The sequence below is a fragment of the Staurois parvus genome, unplaced genomic scaffold, assembly GCF_062004578.1.
Source record: "Staurois parvus isolate SC_StPar_1 unplaced genomic scaffold, SC_StPar_1.0 ptg000635l, whole genome shotgun sequence".
Lineage (NCBI taxonomy): Eukaryota > Metazoa > Chordata > Amphibia > Anura > Ranidae > Staurois > Staurois parvus.
This window is the reverse complement of record NW_028318431.1, coordinates 5,450,438-5,466,619: the sequence shown is the minus strand read 5'-3', so window position 1 is coordinate 5,466,619 and position 16,182 is coordinate 5,450,438. Positions and strand designations below refer to the sequence as shown.

Genomic DNA, 16,182 nt, shown 5'->3' with positions numbered 1-16,182 from the left:
AACAGTGGTGGTTGATCGCAGGATCCTCTCTATGGTAAAGAAAAACCCATTCACAACATCCAGACAAGTGAAGGACACTCTCCGGGAGGTGGGCATATCATTGTCAAAGTCTACAATCAAGAGAAGACTTCATGAGAGAAAATACAGAGGGTTTACCACAAGGTGCAAGCCATTCATAAGCTTGAAGAATAGAAAAGTCAGATTGGACTTTGCCAAAAAACATCTAAAAAAGCCAGACCAGTTCTGGAAAAGCATTCTTTGGACGGATGAAACTAAATTAATGTGTGCCAGAATGACAGGAAGAAAAAAGTGTAGAGAAGGTTTAGAACAGCTCATGATCCAAAGCACACAACATCATCTGTAAAACATGGTGGAGGCAGTGAGATGGCATGGGCATGCTTGGCTTCCAGTCACACTGGGTCATTGGTGTTTATTGATGATGTGATTAATTCTGCAGTGTTTAGAGATATACTGTCAGCCCAGATTCAGCCAAATTCAGCAAAGTTGATTGGACGGTGCTTCACAGTACAGATGGACAATGATCCAAAACACACTGCAAAAGCAATCTGGGAGCTTTTGAAGGAAAAGAAATGGAATATTCTGCAATGGCCTAGTCAATCACCTGATCTCAACCCAATTGAGCATGCATTTCACTTGCTGAAGGCAAAACTAAAGGCAGAAAGACCCACAAACAAAGAACAACTGAAGACAGCTGCAATTAGAACCTGGCAAAGCATCATAAAGGAGGAAACTCGGTCTTTGGTAATGTCCATGGGTTGCAGCCTTCAGGCAGTCATTGCCAGTAAAGGATTCTCAACAAAATATTAAAAATGAACATTTTATAATTATATTCATTTGTCCAATTACATTTGAGCCCCTGAAAATGGAGGAACTGTGTATAAAAATGGTTGCAGTTCCTAAAATTTGTACTTGATATTTATGTTCATCCCCTTGAATTAAAAATACCAAAAGTATGAAAATTGTACCTGTGTCCAAATATATATGGAACTAACTGTATGTGGCTTCGTCTGCAGTCAACAACATAGTGGACGCTGACAATTGCATATTATCAATATGGTACATCCACTTCAACAGCAATAATCCACTGAGGCAAATAAAGGACTATAAACAGAGTGTACTATCAATAGACCCAGTCCTAAAATAGGAACCATAAAAAAATAAAGAAGACAATTACACCGATCCAGTGCAGGTCACCCAAGAAGAACCAGAAAGTAATTGGCAAAGGATTCCTAATTACCCGCAAATTAATAATGCCATGAAACTATTTTATGTATTACAGGGTAAATGTTTTCAAAACAAGCATTAAAGTGGTTCCAAAGTCAAGATAGTTTTTATCTTAATGCATTCTCTTCACTGTCCCAGCTGCAGCACTGCTCTTCTCTCTTCATGTTCTCATAGGAAACACTGAGGGCAGCGGGAGCCATAGGCTTCTGCTGCTGTCAGTCAATCTCTTGGGAAGTAGGGGGTGGGGGGCAGGGGCATGGCTTACTGGCGTAGGGCGTGTCTATGAATGCACACAGCCCAGCTCCAGCAATGCCAACTGGTGAGCGCTAAAGAGGAGGTAAGGGACCGATCTGCACAGAACAGGTAAGTTTAACTGCTTTTTTTTTATTTTAAGACAAAAATAATTTTACCTTTTTAGTATCACTTCAAGGTTTTGTTTTACCTTGAATTTCATATGTGAAAGAGAAAAACTGATTGGTTGCTGGAGGCAATACAGAAATTCTCTTTCAAGAATTTGACAAATAATTCTTGTTTTCCTTGATTTTGGTAATATTAACTTTCTTCATCTAAATAACCTTGCGGTGGTTTATGATAAAATTTATTCTAAATACTTAGGGCGGTGTCCTCTCCCTCAAACAAAATATTGCAGTCCCTCCAGCCGTTAAAATACGGCAAATATTTAATAAACCAATCATTTGGACACCTTAATAATTTGATCACCACTTAATAATATTCTTTGACTTCTTTTCACCAATATGATTTCGTTACCATATACAGTTGCAAGAAAAAGTATGTGAACCCCTTGGGATTACGTGGAGTTTTGCATGAATTGGGCATAAAATGTGCTCTGAACGTCATCAAAGTCACAACAATAGAAGAACACAGTCTACTGAACATAATACTACACAAACATTAGATGTTGCCATGGTTTAATTGCACATAACATGTAAACATTCACAGTGCAGGGAGGAAAAAGTATGTGAGGCCCTAGCTTAATGACTTCTCCCAGAGCTAATTGGAGCCAGGAGTGAGCCAACCTTGATTCCAATCAGTGTGATGATATTGGATGTGTTGCTGACAGCTGTCCTGCCCTTTAAAAAACACACACCTGTTTTGGGTTTACTGGTTTCAAGAAGCACTGTCTGATGTGAACCATGCCTCGCAGAAAAGAGCTCTCAGAAGACCTACGATCAAGAATTGTTGAGTTGCATGAAGCTGGAAAGGGTTACAAAAGTATCTCCAAAAGCCTTGATGTTCATGTGTCCACGGTAAGACAGACTGTCTACAAATGGAGAAAGTTTAGCACTGTTGCTACTCTCCGTAGGCGTGGTCGTCCTGTAAAAATGACTGCAAGAGCACAGCGCAGAATGCTGCATGAGGTAAAGAAGAATCCCAGAGTGTCAGCTAAAGACCTACAGAAATCTCTGGCACATGCTAACATTTTTGTTGACACATCTACAATAAGGAAAACATTAAACAAGAATGGAGTACATGGGAGGACACCACGGAGGAAGCCATTGCTGTCCAAAAAGAATATTGCAGCACATTTGAAGTTTGCAAAAGAGCACCTGGATGTTCCACAGCACTACTGGCAAAATATACTGTGGACAGATGAAACCAAGATTGAGTTGTTTGGGAAGAACACACAACACTATGTGTGGAGAAAAAAAGGCAGAGCACACCAACATCAAAACCTTATCCCCACTGTAAAACATGGCGGAGGGAACATCATGGTTTGGGGCTGCTTTGCTGCCTCAGGTCCTGGACGGATTGTTGTCATTGATGGGAAAATGAATTCCAGAGTTTATCAAGACATTTTGCAGGAAAACGTACGACCATCTGTCCGCCAACTGAAGCTCCGCAGAGGATGGGTGATGCAACAGGTCAATGACCCAAAGCATACAAGTAATTAAACAAAACAAACGCTGCAACAGCACAGAATACGCCTTCTGGAGTGGCCCAGTCAGAGTCCTGACCTCAACCCAATTGAAATGCTGTGGCATGACCTTAAGAGAGCTATTCACACCAGACATCCCAAGAATATTGCTACACTGAAACAGTTTTGTGAAGAGGAGTGGTCCAAAATTACTCCAGATCGTTGTGCAGGTCTGATCTGCAACTACATGAAACGTTTGGTTGAGGGTATTGCTGCCAAAGAAGGGTCAACCAGTTATTAAGTCCAAAGGTTCACATACTTTTTCATTCCTGCACTGTGAATGTTTACATGTTATGTGCAATTAAACCATGGCAACATCTAATGTTTGTGTAGTATTATGTTCAGCAGACTGTGTTCTTCTATTGTTGTGACTTTGATGACGTTCAGAGCACATTTTATGCCCAATTCGTGCAAAACTCCACGTAAAACCAAGGGGTTCACATACTTTTTCTTGCAACTGTACACAACATTTGCCTTTTTGATAAATAATTTTTTTTATGTACAAATAATTTTATATATATTAATACAAACGCAAAATACTGGTGATTAATATATTCGTACACAGAATCAAAGATATAGTACGATAATCTCTACGATAACACACAATATATGGTTATCCAATGACTTAAAACAAATTTTAGATGGGTTAGTTTCAACTTAGTGCTTCAGATATTATTTCCAATTTCCCGCGGCCGTAGGGAAATAAGAAAGTATCTCTGATAATTAGCACCACAAAAACACTACAAATCAGTTAGTATGCAGTATATGATCTCAGTACGAATACTCAAACAGTTACAGTAATAATTATCCAAATAACCTTAGTATATTCCTAACCACACAATAAACTGTTATAAATCTTAATAAGTTTCAAATATCAAAGAAAATTACAGTATTTTTGGCACAGTCTCACCACTCCCAGAATTTTGAGGCCTCCCAGTGGGATGAAATTGGGAAAAAAATGTTTCTGGGCAGTCAGGCACCAGAATTTAAATGAGCATCAGCGTCTCTGGCGAAAATCTTTTCTTTCAAATGGCCTTCAAAAAAAAACGACAGCTGGAAGTTCTCAGCAAAATGGCCGCAGCTAGCAAGTAAATATAGTGTAGTATATAGTAGTAGTAGAGTAGTTAAGAAGTAGTTTCAGAAGTAGCTCAGAAGTGATTTTTAGAAGTATTTTAGTGAAGTGAAGATTTCAGTGAAGTGATGATTTAGAAGTTTTTTTTTAGAAGTTCCCTTCAATTTGAGGTGTTTGTCATTTTATACCATACAAGTCCTTTGTTCCGAAGGACCTCCCAACGGGCTTGTTGATTGGACGGTTGAGAAGTTTGCGTACCTATAGAAGTTCTTTACCTGTCCACCGGGGACAGTCAGGTATCACAAATGAACTGGTGATCTTAATGATGATTCACCCTTTGATATAAACAGTATGTCTTTATGGATATATGGGTCCTATTCAAGTATAAATGATTTCCCCACAAACTCTCAAATAAGGACCATAGAAATATGTGAATATATTTGGTTTCTCATTTTCTGATATATGAACTGTATTGGGATGGCTGATTTCCTTTGGATATATATAAATGACCCAACTCACAAACCATCTTATATCTTATAACTTCATGATTTTCAGTTGAGTGGTATGCAGTACCCAACTTTGTTGAATAGATCTTGGTGTGTGGGTATATATCTTTGATAATATTTCAGTTGATATATGCCACACTTTTCTTTGTATCTTAAATTAACCAAGTCCCTTCTTATGAGCTTGAGGGCACAGTTCAAGGAGACGTGACATAGGAAACATCATCCATTGTTGGGTAATTAGGGTAAACAGACTAGACTGGAGTTTAATCTTTAATAGCTGATTGTGATAGTTCAGAGTCCCACAATTGTCAAACTTTGGTACTGTGTTTGATCATCTGCAGAAATTCAAATAGTAGTGTTTTAACCTTATTGTATCTTAAACAAGTCTCTTCCACTCATTGTTCATGGTAGCTTCCTGGAAGGTCACCTGAAATCAACCATTTAACCCATGACAGTCAGCTTTAGGATGTTCTTTTGGGTAATATCATTTTTCGTAATAAATAGTTCAAAAGTCATCACAACCTCTTACTATTTTGAATAAACTAAATTTAGAGAGTCCCTAATTTCTGCATTTGTCTATGGTATAAGTTCTAGAACACAGAGCATAGCAGATCCTGGAAAATAAGTGACATGAGTGTCATAAGTAGCTTCTAAAATAATTTGTGGGATGTCACTGGAATTATTTTTTGTCTATGCAGGTGTGCTCACATTGAACTCATAATCAACTTTCAAGACTACTAATATTTCTTATTTTTTCAGGAAACTTGACCTATGTGATCTATATTTCAGGTAATTACATTTGATGAAAAAGGCATTAGTGGACATTCCAACCATATTTCCTTGTACTACGCCATAAGGTAAGGTATTTTATATTTTCCAGCCACAGCTCACAACTAGCTAGTATTTAATCACATTGAACTGGACAAGTAGATGTCTGAAGGTGCTTTGTCATTTAACCAGAGTTGAGATGTTAAAGTGGAACGTCACTCTCAATTAACATTGACTTTTTTAATCCTTATGTTGCTAGCATTAGTTACTAGATAGGAATGTTTATCATTTATACTTGTGTTAAACTTTTTTTTTTTACATTTCTTCAGTTATTGGTTACTTCCTGGTTTCCAGGCGTAAGAAAATTATGTCATACATCTCAGGAGTCTTCAGGAGGGTTTTCTTTGCTAAGCATACCCTCCTTCTTGTATGTTTGAGCTAAGGGCAGATGAATTCCAGAAGCTACATGAATCATCTACTCTTACTGAAGATGGTCACAGCCACAATTGCTAGGGCGTGTTTATCAAAGTGATTTCTCAGCAAAATAATGCATGGAGATGGATGGGTGGGTTTGCTTGGAATATTAAAAATGAATTATATAGCGGTTTTGGTTTGTGGTGCTCAGATAAAGTGTAGTTCCTTTTTAAAATGGATTCATATGTGGAAGACAGATGATGGAGAAGACCCAATCAGGTTCTGACAAGCATTGTAAAATGATAGCTGGAAAGGTACGAATATATGTGGAAAACATAATACAGTACATACTGTAGACAAATGGTACATGGGGTTGTGGATGTTGCAATGCTTTGCTTACTTCTCTTCTCTTTTTTTGAATATGCACATCATGATAGCTGCCCCATATCACGTGTTACTAAAGCAGTTTCTGATACAATTTAAATTGTGAGAGCAACCTAAATTGTGCTTCTGGCTCCTCTTCTTGTGGGGACACTCATGCAATTTTCACTCCCAAGTCCTGCTGCTTACATCTATTAACAAAGACAGAGGGGCTTGCTCCTCCTCCCCCTGAACACACACACACACACCCTTGTTTCTGGCTTTGATTGACAGTAGTGGGAGCCAGTAGCCTCAGCAAAGCCTGTGACATCAGGAACTGAGGGGAAATAGCTGCTTTTGTTAGCCGAACCTTACACAGAAGTGATTTTGGAAAATGTAGAAAGGCTTTGTGGAAATTAGGGTTAAGGTAAGAATTTTTATGTAACATTCATTCATTGTTTGTGTCTAGATACCCTTAAAGCAATACAAAACCCAAAAACTAAAATGTAACATATCCTAGTTTACCAATCCTAAAATTAAAACATAACACACTTTCTGGAATGGTCAGCAGATGAAAATAAGCCTAAAAAAGAAAACAAATGCAGCCATCACATCTTAAAACTGGAGAGGTGCAATATAATAGCTATATGTTTTTAGGTTTATTACTGCTTTAATATAAATGTGTCAGGAGGATATCATCAAATGATGCATGAGCAGAGATCATTTTCAGTGAAAACCATGTGTCCGGAAATAGGTATAGGCAGCTGAACATGTATGCAAATATTACATTTACATGAAAAGTTGAACATGACTCCTACACCTCCCAACCCTACCTATTTATCCTTTGATTGGATGGGTAACTGATCTATAGGAAGTTTTGAGGAACAAGGGGGTAGGGTCAAATATATAAGGTAAAGTGAGCTATTTCTTGGCTCACTGAGTCATCTGCAGGCTCATTGGGCACAGGTGAACGTTCAGATTCTTTGTCCAATAAGGAGGCAGGTGGTGGAGAGGTGACATACAGAGTTGCATTGCTGTAAAAAGAAGAACATTGGCTCAATCTGGAACCTTGCATGTCATCTGTATGGCTTTGCATTGCGTAAGATTTGTCTAAATCATAAGATTGGCTGTACAAAATGACAAATTACTTGACAGGCAAAACAGTATATATCTGTGTGTTTCATCTGTATATTTATTTGTTTGCCTAATGTCTCACTTGAAGGAGACTTTATCTTTATACTGTATCTATTGTGGCAGTGCGGTGTCCTGCCACGGTCAAACTCAAGTCGAAAACCCGGGATTCTCAACCAGGCAGGTTGAGGGGCTCCAGAGAGTTAATGTATTGCAGAGGAAACTGACTTTTCGGTTTCCTCATTTATTCAGTAAGTTTGTTTTGGGATCTGGAGCCTGGAGATTTCAAAGAGATCTGGGAGGGATGAAATCTCCAATCCGGGGTCCATGTTTTGAGAACCCCCAGCACACTGATTGCACAGGTGTGTGCAGACCTTTTTGTAGAGGCCTAACCATAGTTCTGGGCTCCACCCCGGCAGATAGGAGTCAGGCGGGCTCCACCCCGGCAGATAGGAGTCAGGCGGGCTCCACCCCGGCAGACAGGAGGTCTCTGCCGTGGAGTCAGGTGGGCTACACCTAGGAGAGGTGGAAGCCAAAAGCAACAAGGGGCTGCTACAGAATAGCTGTGTGCTAAAGGTTCGCTGGGTGCCAAAAGAACCTTTTGAGAAGAGTCTGCAGGAGGCAGACTTAAAACTGCTTGCAAGCCAGGAGGCTGAATACTATTGATTTGCTTGATGATGGATACCCCTGCGTGGGAAGAATTCTTGTTTATTTGAACTTTCTTGTAAATAAAATTGGGCAAAAAGGCCCTTAAACAGATGCGAGTTGCTGTGTGTTGAAGAAGAGCTCTACCACTTGAAGCGAGTTCCCACACTATGTATTGCCAAGTAGTTATTAGTGAAGGTAACCTTTAACATGTACCCATGAGCATCACAAGTTCATTGTGTACTCACATTAAATTGCCCAGTTTTTTATGGCTTTACCGCCCACCCGCCCGCAATGTTTAGACAGGTAGGAGCTACAGGAAAAGTGACATACGGGTACACCTCTCTGGCAGCACTTACACAGCAGGGTGCTGAACCCCCAAGCGGGCGCACAGTGCTCCCCACCCACAATTGAAAATCTTGGTGAATGGGACCCTGTGATCATGTGATCGCTTTGCGATACAGAGAAGATTAGCATGGCCCCTGCGCAAGGATGACACGCAAATTTGTGAAGTGTTCCATATTTAAAAAAAAGTGTTCCATATTTAAAAAAAAGAAAAAAAAAAGCCAGGGTCAGCTAGCGTAAGATTGCCCGCACACTATTACACTCAAGGTATAGGTCGCTGATCACCCCCAAAAATGCAGTGTTAGCAGGATCGGCCAAGTTTGCTGCCAGCACTAGCGTTTAGCCCGTCTGCTGTTTTTCATGGAAGATTTGTATCAATTGATTGTGGGCCAAAGCAATTTATACACACAACAAAATATAAAACCAATTAATACGGCGCTAAATAAGCAAAATAAGATAAGATAAACCATATAAAATAGTGGCTGACATATATAAGGAGTGGCTGACATATATATAAAGAGTGCAGTGGACAGCTATGAGGATAACATGCATGAAGGTGAGCAAAAACGTGAATAATATCCTTAATGGGTAAACATAAGGTGAATAGTGTCCTTAATGGGTCACACAGACTTCATGCAGGTGTGAGCCACAATGTGCCAATCCTCTAAGGCTGGGGTGCCCCCTCACCTTCCTGCTCAGGCCCCCAGGGACCAAAGAGCTTATATTGCTGATTGTAATGATCCTGCTGGTCTGTGGATCCTGCTGGTAATAGTGGTGTCACTCACTCCTCCTGGTAGGTCTTAGTATGGAATAGTAACCTCAGCACTGCCCGTGATGTCTCTCCGATAAAGGCTCTCCAGTACGGTCACCAGTGAGGCAAGAGAGACTTACATAGTATAAAACCTTTTATTAAAGTTAAAAACAACCAAGAGCCTACTTACACAGATCTGATAATAAGCAGGCCTTTACACCTCTCCACGGGTGTACTGTGTTCAGGACTTGGAGCACCAAGATGGCGTCCACGCCGGATGTGACGTCAAGCCGTCGATCGTGGGAAGCTCCTCCCTCTGGCGTATCTACGCGTTACGTCACTCAAACACGTGACTTCATCAGGATATACGCCTACTAGCGGTGGAGCTTAATTTATTGGTCGATTACCCAATCAGCATTGCTGATGGGCGGTGCCGACCGCCATTGGAGTGAAGTACAATGAGGGGCGGACAGTCTTCCAGGTATCTTGGTTAAAATAAAGATAAAATCTCAAACCGAACGATCGTATCGAGGGTTGATATATAGGATGAATATATATATAGGTGGATTACGGTCACTCTGGTGCAAGCTCCGATAACGAAGTAAGGCAACCTAAGGCGGCACTCTAACCTCAATTCCCACCATAGAAACAATAATATAAAAAATGTAAAGTAATATTGGAATAAACCAAATTAAAAGGAGATAAATCATTAGGGGGATCTATAATATATCAAAGATAGCCCCTAGTAATACCTATTCACCAAGGGCGACTAGGTATGTATCATAAATATAAATATAAAGACCAAATCGCCCATATAAACAGTACACCATAGGGTTGGTCAATGCCCATAACATGACATTATAATTAACAATACAGAGCCTAATGCAAACATAATGCAGAACATAGAAGATGTTAGGGGTCTGATTTAATAGTTGCTGATGAAGCAATTCAGGTCGAATTCAACGTTGAGGCCCCTCGGGGCTTGTGACCTCAAAAGGAAAATCCATTTGGATTCCATTTGACTAATAGATCTCACTTTATTGCTCCCCCTCCAGTGTCTTTTATATTTTTCTATTGCCCAGAATTTAAGTTTGGACGGATCATTATGATGGTGGGTGGTAAAATGCCTGGGAACACTGTGTTTAGTGTGGCCCTTTTTTATATTTTGGATATGTTCCCTAATCCTCTTCCACATGGGCCTCTTAGTTCGTCCCACGTATTGCAGCCCACACTCGCACTGGAGACAATATACTACCCCCTCTGTGTGGCATGTAATAAACTCCTTGATGGTATATGTCATTCCTGTAGTGGTTGCTTGGAATTCTCTCATTTTCCTATTACTTCCCTTTGTGGCCTTGCAGGCATAGCAGGTCTTACACGGGTAGAAACCCTTTAGATCAAAAAGTGTATTGCTGCGGTTAATCTGAGGGGGGTCAATCACATTTTTGACTATACTAGTTCTAATGCTGGGGGCCTTCCTATATATAAACAATGGTTTAGCAGGTAGGGCTTTCTCTAAAAGGGGATCCGATTGGAGGATAGGCCAGTACTTCTTAAATATTTTCTCGATTTTTTTATAGTGCATGTTGTAATCTAAAATGATAGATACGCGGTCATCTAGATGTGCCTCCTTAATCTTATCTGTCAACAATTGGGTTCTGTCCATTTTCCCCACTTCGTCGATTTTTTTAGAAATGAGATGTTTACTATAACCTTTTTGTTCGAATCTATCCCCTAGTTTTTGGACCTGGTTGTTATAATCCTCTATTTCGGTACAGTTTCTCCTTAGACGAATGAACTGACCCTTGGGAATATTCAAAAGCCACTTAGGATAGTGGCAGCTGTCCAGTGCAATGTAGCCATTCCGGTCAACATTTTTGAAATAAGTAGTGGTGGTTAATCTGTTTCTTTTGATTGCAATGTTTAGGTCCAAGAAATGAATGGATTCTTCACTGGTTTCCCATGAAAGTGAAATATTTCGGTCATTAGAGTTAAGCGTTTGTAAAAATAACTGCAAGGAGGTCTCATCACCCCTCCAAAAGATTATCACATCATCTATATAGCGTTTGTATAACGCCAACTCCTTAGGTGTTTGGGAGTAGATGGAATATTGTTCCCAGTGGGCCATAAACAGGTTAGCCACGCTCGGGGCAAAGCGGGCACCCATGGCAACCCCTCTTATTTGTTTATAAAATTGGTGTCCATGCCAGAAATAGTTGTGGGTGAGGCAAAAATCTAGACAGTCAATAATGTACTTCTGCTGTTTCGCTTGTAAGTTACTATATAGATATTATAGATCCCCCTAATGATTTATCTCCTTTTAATTTGGTTTATTCCAATATTACTTTACATTTTTTATATTATTGTTTCTATGGTGGGAATTGAGGTTAGAGTGCCGCCTTAGGTTGCCTTACTTCGTTATCGGAGCTTGCACCAGAGTGACCGTAATCCACCTATATATATATTCATCCTATATATCAACCCTCGATACGATCGTTCGGTTTGAGATTTTATCTTTATTTTAACCAAGATACCTGGAAGACTGTCCGCCCCTCATTGTACTTCACTCCAATGGCGGTCGGCACCGCCCATCAGCAATGCTGATTGGGTAATCGACTAATAAATTAAGCTCCACCGCTAGTAGGCGTATATCCTGATGAAGTCACGTGTTTGAGTGACGTAACGCGTAGATACGCCAGAGGGAGGAGCTTCCCACGATCGACGGCTTGACGTCACATCCGGCGTGGACGCCATCTTGGTGCTCCAAGTCCTGAACACAGTACACCCGTGGAGAGGTGTAAAGGCCTGCTTATTATCAGATCTGTGTAAGTAGGCTCTTGGTTGTTTTTAACTTTAATAAAAGGTTTTATACTATGTAAGTCTCTCTTGCCTCACTGGTGACCGTACTGGAGAGCCTTTATCGGAGAGACATCACGGGCAGTGCTGAGGTTACTATTCCATACTAAGACCTACCAGGAGGAGTGAGTGACACCACTATTACCAGCAGGATCCACAGACCAGCAGGATCATTACAATCAGCAATATAAGCTCTTTGGTCCCTGGGGGCCTGAGCAGGAAGGTGAGGGGGCACCCCAGCCTTAGAGGATTGGCACATTGTGGCTCACACCTGCATGAAGTCTGTGTGACCCATTAAGGACACTATTCACCTTATGTTTACCCATTAAGGATATTATTCACGTTTTTGCTCACCTTCATGCATGTTATCCTCATAGCTGTCCACTGCACTCTTTATATATATGTCAGCCACTCCTTATATATGTCAGCCACTATTTTATATGGTTTATCTTATCTTATTTTGCTTATTTAGCGCCGTATTAATTGGTTTTATATTGAGTTGTTGATTTTGGTGCTGTGGCTGTGGCACTACTAATACAGGCTGCTTTAATCATCTTATCATTTACATCTACATTTTGGCGCAGGAGATTATCCTTTTTATTTATACACACAACAATACATCGACCCCCACCCAAATTCAGCTCTTGCCAGACAATTCACATGGAAACCTATCACGGGTTTCTGAATTTAAAACTTTTTTGGGCCTAACATGGGCATTACCAAAAAGAATGACTTGCAGTCATATTGGTCCACTGACCCATTTCATCATATGCCCATGTTCTCTGCTGTTACATATATGCCCAACAAGGACCAGCAACATACTGGTACATTGGTGGACTTTGAGCAGTTATACCGGGATGATGCCTGCAGCTACAGGCATCATCCTGGTGTCTATTTTTTCAGTTGGTGGTTGGCTTTCATGTAAAAGCAATCCTAACAGCTAATTAGCTGCTAGATTGTTTTTACAAGCAGCGGGAAGGCACGTTTTGCATTCCGGTTCTGTGTTACTTTAACTGACAATTGCACAGTAATTTCTTTTGGTGCTATTTGATCGCCTGTGCGGTTTTTTATTTTTTGCGCTAAAAAAAAAACAATTTTGAAAAAAAACCAATATTTTTGACTTTTTGTTATTAAACATGTCCAGTAAAAAAAAATGAAAAAAATCAAATTTCATCATAAATTTAGGGCAAAATGTATTCTGCTACATGTCTTTGCTAAAAAAAGATTCCAATACGTGTAAATTAATTGGTTTACGTGAAAGTTATAGCATTTAAAAATGGCGGTATATATACTGGAATTTTTTTTTTTTTTTACTAGTAATGGCGGCGATCAGTGACTTATAGCGGGACTGCGGTGGGCATTCTGACACTGGGGGGGAACAGACTTGGTGTCACTGACATCCCCAGTGACACCAGTACAGTGATCAGTGCTAAAAAAACGCACTGACGCTGTACTAATGGCACTGGGCAGGAAGGGGTTAACATGAGGGCCAATCAAAGGGTTAACTATGTGCTGTTTTACATTGGGCTGTGTCTGTGTGCTTCACTGTAAGTACACTGCTTTGCATGGCTGTGCGATGCATTGCCATCCAAAGCAGTGTGCACAATATATATGTTTGGTATTTATTTGGCGTAACATCATCTTTTATATGTTATCAAACAATTGGGCAATATATTGTGTTTTCGTGCATTAAGAGTCAAAAGTGTATTTGTTCCAAAAAAATTTCGTTTGAAAGATCGCCACGCAAATACTGTTTAATATAAAAAATTGCAACACCCACCATTGTATTCTCTAGGGCCATTGCTTTAAAAAATATATAATGTTTGGAGGTTCAAATTAATTTTCTATTTTAAAAAAATGGTTTTTCATGTAAATAAAAAGTGTCAGAAAAGGCTTGTTCTTCAAGTGGTAAAAAGAGTGGGTGATGTGTGGCAGAAGCCTCTAATGTTGGCCCTGAAATGCCAGGATAGTAGAAACACCCCCCCCTCAAATGGTCCCTTTTTGGAATGTAGACACTTCAAGATATCTGCTAAGAGACATGGTAAGTATTTTGCGGATTTCATTGTTGCCACAAGTTTTTGGAAAATGAATAAAGAAAACAAAAATTTATTTTTTCTCTTCTCTTTTTTTTCATTTTCAAAACCATGTGACAAAAATTATATCTGGAAAATACTCCCCATGCCTCTTATCAAATTCCTTGGATTATCTACTTTCCAAAAAGGGATCATTTGGAGGGTGTTTGTACTATCCTGGCATTTTAGGGTCTCCGAAACTGTGATAGGTAGTGAGGAAATGATATGAGGAAATATGCCCTTTGAAAGCCTGAAAGTGGACATTGGATTTTAGGGGCCTATATGTAGATAGGCTGCTAAAAATTCTCTCACAAGTGGTATCCCCATGTTTGTAGCAGAATGTGTTTTGGGGTGTTATTCCACATATAGCCATGGCATATGTGATCAATATATCATTAAAGTCATAACTGTGTAAAAGAAAAATTGCCATTTTTAAGACATTTGTGGCAAAAAAAATTAAATCTTCCATGGACTCAACATGCCTCTCAGCAAATTCCTTGGGGTGTCTATTTTCCAAAGTGGGGTAATTTGTACCGCCCTGGCATTTTAGCACCTCAAGAAATGTGATAGGCAGTCAGAAAGTAAAAGCTGTGTAAATTCCAGTATATATACCATGGTTTGTAGACGCTATAACTTTTGCACAAATTAATATACACGTATTGGGATTTTTTTTTACCAAAGACATGTAGCAGAATACATTTGGCCTATATTTATATCTAACTTTGAGTTTACTGAATATTTTTTGTAACGAAAGTAGAAAATATCTTTTTTTTTTTTTTTTAAATGTTGGGGTTTTTTCTGTTCGTATCACAAAAAAATAAAAAACTCAGTGGTGATCAAATACCACCAAAGACAGCTCTATTTGTGCGAAAAAAAAGAACATGAATTTCGTTTGGATACAGCATTGCATGACTGTGCAACTACCAGTTGAAATAGCACAGTGCTGAATAGCAAAAAAATGTCCTGGTCAGAAAGGGGGGTTAATCTTCCGGAGGGCAAGAGGTTAAAGGTGCACAAAGTGTGTTTATGCTTACTATCCTCCCTCCTGACCTAACTCACCCCACCCCAGGTATACAGTAACATATAACATGTTATAATGGACTGGCTGCTGCTCCCCCGCTTTGACAGCTAGTGGGGGATCTTCTGTCCCTGCTGTCAAAATTTAAAAAAAAAATTCCTCTGTGAATGAGAATACTACAAGTCCCGACAGCCTTAGCAGCTGTGAGTGCTGTGGTAGTTCATTGATTCTTTCTGTCAGTATATCTGCTTGTCCGTACATCACGTACGGGCAAGCAGATATACTGACAGGTCTGCAGGAGACCTGCATGGCACCAGCAATCTACTGATCGCTGGTGCAATGCTTTACAGGTTTCCAAAACAAAAAATAATAAATGCACATTGTTTTACATGCATTTATTATTTTTTGTCAAAAGGTGAACTTATCCTTTAAAGTTATCCTAATGATGGTGATCAGGTTAGAGGTCTGGCATCCAGACACCCTAACTTGATCAGACTCCTTGCAAGGTGAATGAATTCCAGACATCAGAGCACAGAATGGTCTCCTTTTATTCTCCGATCCACTGCTTATCCTGCTTTACAGTCAAGTGTTTAGGATTATGCTTTGAAATGGAAGTGTTTTTCCAGATCTCAGGTGATAGCCTTGTTTAAAGCCCAGCTAATGTTTCTTTCACGCTATTCTATGGGGCTTTCAATTGAGTATCTAAAATGCTTCTGTTTCTGAACTCCCCCACATTTGTGAATGCCATTCTGAAGGTTTCCATGGTGATGGTTATGTAAGAGGCTATTCATTAACCCATCAGCAAATGGGTATTACAAATACTGTGGCAACTGCTTTCTATGGCCTTGGATACCAGGCTTTCAGTGAATGTCCAGGGCTGTGATTTACCTCTTCTAATTATTACTTGTACCAGAACTGCTTGGTCTTTTCAATCTGTAAAATTCACAAAATCATTTTGATGCTTTTTAACCATAATGAACAAGCACAACCATTTCCTTTCAAATAATAATAATATGAACCAGAACAAAATGTGCTCAAGTATTATCTGTAGCAAAGTCCAGTT

The 16,182-nt window shown here is 39.7% G+C and overlaps 1 protein-coding gene and 1 non-coding gene across 2 annotated transcripts in view; both read left to right on the top strand.

Moving 5' to 3' along the window:
* Window positions 1–16,182, top strand: part of PIGL (phosphatidylinositol glycan anchor biosynthesis class L) — a 212,082-nt gene that overhangs the window by 155,432 nt on the left and 40,468 nt on the right. The window contains exon 4 of the mRNA XM_089693688.1: window positions 5,549–5,616. Coding sequence (XP_089549814.1) covers window positions 5,549–5,616 — 68 coding nt within the window. The remainder of the gene's footprint in view (window positions 1–5,548; window positions 5,617–16,182) is intronic.
* Window positions 8,502–8,604, top strand: LOC149449203 (U6 spliceosomal RNA). The gene has a single exon (XR_016315447.1). It is a non-coding gene; the product is annotated as a U6 spliceosomal RNA (small nuclear RNA).